At 40.6% G+C, this 8,175-nt stretch overlaps 1 protein-coding gene across 7 annotated transcripts in view; it reads left to right on the top strand.

Annotated features, from left to right (window-relative positions):
- Positions 1-2,984: 2,984 nt before the first annotated feature.
- LOC129763363 (cation-independent mannose-6-phosphate receptor) overlaps positions 2,985-8,175 on the top strand; it is a 251,516-nt gene continuing 246,325 nt past the window's right edge. Inside the window, exons 1-2 of one of the 7 annotated variants that reach the window (XR_008740896.1) lie at positions 2,985-3,199; positions 7,383-8,095. Coding sequence is in view for 6 of the 7 variants with exons in the window: in XM_055762348.1 (XP_055618323.1) it covers positions 7,982-8,095 (114 nt within the window). In the remaining variant the exon portion in view is untranslated. Of the gene's footprint in view, positions 3,200-3,275; positions 3,295-7,382; positions 8,096-8,175 lie in introns of those variants that run through there. The other 6 variants (XM_055762348.1, XM_055762351.1, XM_055762347.1 and 3 more) reach the window with 6 other exon arrangements.

Genomic DNA, 8,175 nt, shown 5'->3' with positions numbered 1-8,175 from the left:
TGTGTGACGAAAAACACGAACAACGCACCTGCCTGCACCTGCACCTGCATAACGCGCTGTCGGTGAAGCTATTTTTAGCTGATAAGGGCATTCCAGTGCACGAACTTGCCCCGTGCTCGCCAGATCTAACCCCATGCGACTTTTTTCTATTCCCCAAGATCAAATCCATGTGAAAGGTACCCGATTTCAGATCGTAGAAGAAACGAAGGAAAAAGCGACGCGGCTTTTGAATTCCATCACAAAAGAAGAGTTCCAGTATTGCTTCGAACAATGGAAAAAACGTATGGAAAGGTGTGTCAGGAGCCAAGGGGAGTATATTGAAGGGGAGCATATCGTTGTACAGTAATTTTTCAAATATAACCCTTCTTCGTAACCACTCTCGTTATTTAATATCCATAACTCGTATGGAGGGATTATGTGTAGAGAGGCTCTTTATGATCCCATTCCTTCAAACAACATTTGTTTGAAAACTATCAGCACTATCAGTTGAACTGCATAAATTATGGCGAAAACAATAAAATAACAACGCTCCATGGTTTGTGCGTATTGAGAGCTCCATCCCGTTGCGAAGAAAGTGGACCTCGTCAAGGACTTCAACCCATTAGTGCCCGGCGTATGAAATTTAATACGCAAAAAAGCCCATTTTTGATGAAACTAAAGTGAGCGTTTTTTGTGTCAGTGTCATTTTTGTTGTTTTGTTGTGTATTGAAGCTTGCAGGTTCGAGTTTAATGGAGTCGCAAAAATAAACATAAATTTATCAAAGTTGTACCTCGGTTTTGGCAAACAAGTGAATGTCGAGAGCAACATTGAACGAGGCCAATCACAAGAATGCTCCTCGGGCAGCAGCAAGAAGCTGAGAGCCAGACACTGGGAAAAAATGACCTTAAATTCGGATGCAGATGCAGCCGTTGTTCACCTGATCGTAGTGATCTCTGCTCGAAACATAAATGGTCTGTCGTTCAAATGTTCCATTACCTATTTGAACAAATTTCTAGGAATTGTGCTTCTTCCGGATACGTAATATCTATGCCAAGGAATAAATTTGAGCAAATCATGAAATAACTGCATTTCAACGACAATTTACTTAATGATGGGTCCGACAAATTGTGGGACAATTATGCGTAGAACGGCAGTACACGAAAGTGCTAATAAACAATGAAAATGGATGTTGAAGTTGAATTTTATGAAATAAAACCGTTTTGTTCGATATTCAAATGATTTCCATTTTTGATACTGTATCAGCTCAGCGTTTGAAATTTCATACGTCACATATCTTAATTTCAAAAATAACTCCAAACCAAAATATTGCGTTTCCCCCCCGTTTCGGGACAGACCTAGATGAACTAGAAAGTTTCATGCCATTTGGATCAAGTTCTTGTACACCTGGCCAGTAATGGGTTAAGTTCGTCGAATACGTCCGTTCCGTTATCTCTAATATCCTTACATTTTTGCAGAAGAATAAGAGCATTGAACGAAAGCCTGTTTCCGGTCGTCCGACGGTGCTACGCGATCGTAAACTGCAGCTGAAGCTGAATCCAAGACGGAGAGAAAAGTGAGTACATCGTTCCGAGCTTTGGGCCGGGAGGTCGAAATAACGGGCCAAACAGTGAAAAAAATACCTAGCGAAAATATACATTATCACGGGCAAATGTAAATCAAGACCGGTTAGAACAGCAAGCTGTGACCCAGAATCAAAGGCTGAAAGTGATTGAGAATATAATTTTTCCGGCGAAGCGGAACCTCGCGATCATAAACAACGAGACGTATTTAACACTGGATGGCAATCAGATACTTAGGTTGCGCGCACGCTTACTAAGCGATCGATCGTGAGTTCAAACTCAGGGCCCTCAATTGACCATCTTTGTGTTGTTATAGAATAACTACGTCCACGCAACAATCACCAGTGATGGAGATCGATTCACGGTCGAATGAAGATTCATCGATACATGCTTTGCAAGAAACATCGGGCTATTGTGCTACAAATAACAACAATGATCATATCAACTGTCTCCGCTGTCCGATCCGCTGAACAATGGAAGAACGGAAGAAATACTCTTACGCCTAAATGATTACTGTGTAATGTAGAATGTAAAATGAACACGATTAAAATCCGGCTCTGTTACAGCTAAAATGCTAATGAGCCTAAATAAATAAATAAATGGGATAAAAAAGAAGATTACCTGAACTCCCGAAACGGCCAAATTTACGCTGACAAGTTGAAAAACATGAGTACCAACATAACGCCACAAAAAATATTAAAAATCGTATATACGCAACCCACGAAAATGTAAAAGTCGCTGGCATCTTGCGTGTAAGTCTCAAGACGGAATATGTCTTGGGCAATCTCAGAAGGTATACGGAAAATCTTCTCTATTTTCCAAATTTTAAGAACGGTTCCCCGAATAAATCGCTCCAGAAAACAACTGCAACAGAAACAACCGCTCATGGGTATAAGACGATCTGCGATACGGTGCGCGAGTATACGAGGTATGATTTTGCACGCTAAATGTCCAAACCAAAATACCTATGATACCCATAACTGTAATAACACAAAAATTAACCGGGCAAACGTAATACACCAGGCAAACTTAGGCCGTTCGACGCTCGCTAAAGCCCGATCGGACCTTTCTTAAGGAACGTATCCTATGTTTTAAACTAACCGGGCAATCAGTAGAAAACAGGTTTGCGTGCGTCATCTTGGCGGTTTGGGCCGCCTCTATTTCATGTCCTCATTAAATGGGGACTTCGGCCCAATCGACCTCAGAATAACTTTCGAAAAACGAAAACCTGGTTCGTAACTTTTTGAAATTCGAAATGACCATTTTCATTCGCATTCATTCGCATATACATTCAAGAGACATTTTAAAAAACAAATCAGTAATAGATGCACAACCCTGCAATGGTTGAAACTAAATCTGAAGGGCGCAATATTGACAACCACACACACACATCGCCATTTCACTTCGCTTGCGCAAAGAATGTACCGAGCAAAACAAAAGCCGTGGTTTCTTGTGATGCAGCGGGATTTGTCAAAAGTTTTGCAGAACAATGTACGCCGAAAGAATGGCGATAAATTAGATTAAAACGAAGTTGCTAGTTCGTGTTCGGATACCGCAGTTCGGAAGAGACTATCAGTTTTGTACTGTGCGCTAGTAAAAGTACTACCGGTGACTCACAATATTGGCTTCGAGGGCAAAAGTCAGTATTGTAAATTCTAGTGTCTGCATCAGCTGATTGACGATCGTTGCACAAAAAGGAATGACCTTACAACAAAAGAAATGCGATATGTTCGTGTGCGTAACAACTAGCGCGTGTTTGTGAATGAGTTGTGGCAGTGTCGTCAGTCGTCAGTTACAATTAAAAATTATATTGGTTCAAGATCAATATTTCAGAATCTGATTCGAGACGGAATACACGAATAGTTATTTGATAGTTTTTCGATTCTTGTAAATGAGGCTAATCAGAAATGAAGAATTATGCGAACGCTTCAAATTCATTAACAATTAACTGATGTTTTGACGTAGTTAATGAATCGAAATCGTTATTGCGATATATTTTATAATGTACACCATTAGACGTGGATATTTTTCAGAAATTCTTTTGTTCGAAACACATAGTTTTACTGGTGTGAACAAGTGTAGCTATTGATAATTTATGTTTAAAGATATAATATTGAGTACTTAGAAAAAACGTGATGAAAGAATAACACTGGCTGCCGATTAAAAGATTTGGAAGGGTGCATTCGCGCAACCAAGTTTTCGGATATTTGAGCTAGATGTGGTCTTAAGCTTATGCTCTCTTTATACATCTTCCTGGTAATGGCTTGGGTTTAACCAGCTACAATGGTTTTGGTTTTATTGAGCCAGCAACAATTCTTCAAATATCTTGTTCAATTCCCTTTCGCTTCCTTATAATAAAGCAGCACCCGTTGAGATCAGTTCTCTACAGGAGTCACCCACAAAGAAGGACTCACAGCCATGAGACCTAATCTGCTACACCTGGCGATAGAGATATTACGTCTCACGTTTGCACTACAGGTCAAACTAGTGGTTGCAGTGGTTCAAGGAACCTAAAGAAGAAAATTACGTCTCACCGCAAACAATGTTTCAGACAAGGATAATATTGTTTCCATAATAAACAAAGCCCTACGTCAAGCTTCCGCCCGTACCTTTAGGCACAAATTCTTCTAAATTTTTTTCCTTTAAAATATAAGGAACAACCTTTGAGTCGATGAAAAATACCTTTTCGAGCTATTCTCAATGATTCTGCAAGCTCAGTTACAGTTATCAATCATGTACTGAACTAATTACAGTTGTCCAGCATCATCAGTCCTTAGCAGCCATATTCCAATCACCTCGAACACCATACTTATTTCTCTTCATTTCTCTTTACAGTCGGGGCTTGTCATTTTCGAAACCATGGAATGGAAATGATTTTTTTTCTTGTTCCTGTCATTTTAGTCTACCGAAATGAAGTGGAATCGGTATATTCTCTAAGCATGCTAAAACAATGGTTCTGTTGTCGTTTTCTTTTCAATATGCAAAGCAGAAGCTTTCATTGACGATTGAAACTGCCCGAATAGGTTCGATCAATTTTCATCGTCAAATTGCTTCATTTCGCAGACGAAAAGATGCTCGCTGCTCTTCACTCGTAAGCTCCATACGTTTCATTTCACCAAAACGAATTGTTGCGGACTGTCTTCAAAAAGTTAGAAGGTATAGCAGCCACGCTTACTACTACACGACCAGCGTCGTAACTTTTTACTCATACTGGACCACTTGACAACCTTTCACCTCACCGTTTTTATTAGTTTCAGTGGTTGTGTTTCAAACACAACAACGAAACTTTCATTTGGATGTAAACTACTCGAATGAACGGATGTTTCAATTCGCTTTGCTAGTGATGATAGGAAATTTCGATTCAGTATGAAGAAAGAAACGAATGAACCAGTAGCGAAAGTAGCGTGTACAAAAGAGAATAGATGTTCCCTTTATCGAGCGTGAAAAATGAGCAACATAATATTAAGCCAGCGTGACAGAGGTGCCACTTGCAATACTGTAGATTTATTATTCAGTGACTATTCATCAATGAGAGTGATTTTGTAAGGCTCATAATTGCATAATTTGCCAGAACCCATTTCCGACTCACCGTCGAGTATTGAACGCAGTATGTTACGCTCGAAAACTCCGAGCACTCGTTGATCAGACTCCTTTAGCGTCTATGTTCCATGTTCTTAAAGAGCACCAGGAGAATTATTTGTGCGAATTTATACACCACGGGACTTCAACTGGCTATGTAGTCTATAGAAGGTTCAGTTCGCGACTGTAACTCGTCGTTCAACTTTCTGTCTTATATGAGGTTGGGAAGAAACCATCCATTATTTTTGCGCGAAATTCAAAACTTTCTTTGATATACTTCGGATTGTCCGTCAAATATGCACATTTTCATTGTGAAATTTGTTGTCTCTCTCATTAAAGTCTTGGTCCTCATTGGGGATAAACTCTAGTAATCGCATTCTTCTCTTCTTCTCTTGACCTTCTTGTCACTCGAGACGAGAAAAGTTATAATCGCTTGGTGTCAGTTCCGGACTATATGGATGCATCACCAAACTCCCGGAGTTTGTGGCGAGTTATCACAGACGTGTGTGGCCTTGCGTTGATCTGATAATACACAGCACTTGGTCAATTTTGGCCTTTTTTGGATAAACGCAGGCTTCAAATGGTCTAGTTGACAGTAGAGATTTGAAGCAAGTGTTTGGTCATACGGAAGCAACTAAGAACAAATGATTCCATTCAAGTCCCACCAAATACCGTTTGAGCTACTTCACCACGCTTTTTGGCCACGATGGTTTTTCGCACAATATTGTCGTGTGGACCCATTTCTTATCTCCAGACGCCATCCGTTTAAGAATTGGGCCGACTTTATTCCGTTTGGCCAAGCCTGCGCAGATGGAAATTCGATTCAGCATGTTTGTTTTCATCATGTTTGACAACGAGTACAAACTTTACGAACTACGCAAAGTACGTGGAATAGAAGGTAAGGGAATTTTCCCGTGTATACACCCGGAGAGCGCATGTTTTACACACACAAAGAAGTTAGTAATAAAAAATCCTAAATTTGTTCGAAGTTCTGAAGTTTTTTCAATATTTCTCATAAAAAGTGACAAAATCGCAAGTCGAGCCGACGATCAACACAATAGTGTATCACATTTTCACTGCAAGTAAGGTTTCATGTGATGTTTTCTCGATTTTATACTGAACAGTTTTTGTTTTCTTCAGCAAAATGTCAAAGTACCACGTCCAGCGATACCGGAGCAGAATAATTTTGAATAGTAGCAGAACATTTGGCACATAATTCCAATGGTTTCACAAGCAATTCCACTTTTATCCTATCACTTTATCTCACTTCTTCTTGCGGAAGTGCAAAATATTAATTTGCATTCACTTTAGAAGATAGCTCGGGATGGAGGAAAAGTTTTTCTCGTTTTCCAAAATCGCTAATTTGGTCCCTGAAAGTGGGCTCACTACGGCTGAACACTCCAAACTGAAACCAATGAAAGCGTCGTGATGACTCTTGATGGATGCTTTAATAAAAGAGAAAAAAGCAGCAGTGTGAGACTTAATCTTTCATCATTTCTTTGCCTACCACTATTTGAACAAAGCAGACAGGAGACTACCTTCTTATTCTACGTACTTTGTTTACTTACTTGAGATATAGATCTCTACAGCCATCTACCGAGAAAATAATGGATTTTGAACTAACAAGCAGCAATACGCAATATGCAACAGGCAACATATTTTGCTGTACTTCGCAAACCAAAGCAATAAAATCGCCTGACATTATGCAAACAATCTGCTTGATGAACGAAACTTTCCAAATTATGGGCGATAAGTTGCTACCGACATGACACGCTATGTTGCTAGCGATATATGTTGCTATACAAAGGGGACGGCGATATCGTATTGCGTCGGTGTGCGAGATCAACAACAATGTAATAGAAAAACCCATTGGCGATAATATTGCTTATTGCATGTTGCTAATTGCTAGTTGCTTATTGCTCCGGTGTGCGAGCCGCCTAACAATTTTAATTTTAAGAATAGGATATGGGAGAGCACTTCGTATGTCGATGTGAGCAAGCTTGTGCCCCGGTTGTTGACACAAGTAAGTCGACGGTCTTTATTGTAGATAAGGCAGGCCTACCAACGAGGTCTTCGAAATTCAATCATGCGCCCTGTTCCGTAATATGATTCGGCAGAACCCCGCTCGCTCCCACTTTTGGATTTTCAGCCCGGATATATCGGATATACCGGCTGGGAGCGGCCTTGTCGTTAAGTGAAATATTGTGGAATACTTCAATATCGATATATCAATTTCCTCACAGAATTAAAGTTCAAGACAAGTCAAATTCATACCGAATGTACGCTACTGGCAGCACTGGGTGATGTTTTTGGATCGAGTGTTTTCGTTTCGTTTACGCTAAGCACAGTTTCGCACGGAATTGCGGCGTAGTCGGGTTTGTTGCGCTTCAACCGACTGGTTTGCGTAAAGGGCAGGAGAAAAACGTGTGCGCGGCGTTTTGTTGTGACTTCGATCGCCGTGACGGTGTGTTAGGAAGGAAATTGTGTGATCTACAAACTGCAATATTCGAAAACGATTTATCTAGGCCCTTGATTTTGAAACCCATATTACCGTCAAGCGCAGGATAGTACTTATCAGCGCTTGGGCCTCGGGGGGAGGAAGCGCTGTACCTTTCGCCTTCGGCGCGAGGTGTGCTTGCGACAGACTGATAAAATACGCCTTTCACGCCGATAGGTGAGAACACACTTGTTGTTTATTTTGTTGACTTGTGCGAAGCTGCTGAAGCGGAATAATCGGAGAAGACATCGGCAGCGCAAAGACGATTAACACTGGGGCGAGTTTTAGTTTATGTCAGCAGAAAGCAGTGACGGTTAATTCTTGGGAAAACGGCAATCAAGGAATATGTCAACAAGCGGGAAAAAATCAATATGCGCCAAAGTGGGTGGCCTTCGTCATTGCATGGTGGGGGCAATTATGGTTTTGTTGCTTCCTTCGGGATCGTCCGGTAATAGCCTGGTGAGTATTTTTTGTATATATTTTGAGTAAGGTTTCTGAAGCACTCAGCATAAAATGTGCTCAATCATAGCTTGATAGAG

This window comes from Toxorhynchites rutilus, chromosome 1 (genome assembly GCF_029784135.1).
Source record: "Toxorhynchites rutilus septentrionalis strain SRP chromosome 1, ASM2978413v1, whole genome shotgun sequence".
NCBI lineage: Eukaryota > Metazoa > Arthropoda > Insecta > Diptera > Culicidae > Toxorhynchites > Toxorhynchites rutilus.
Note: the sequence above shows the minus strand (reverse complement) of the source record. Positions and strands in the feature narration are given on the sequence as shown.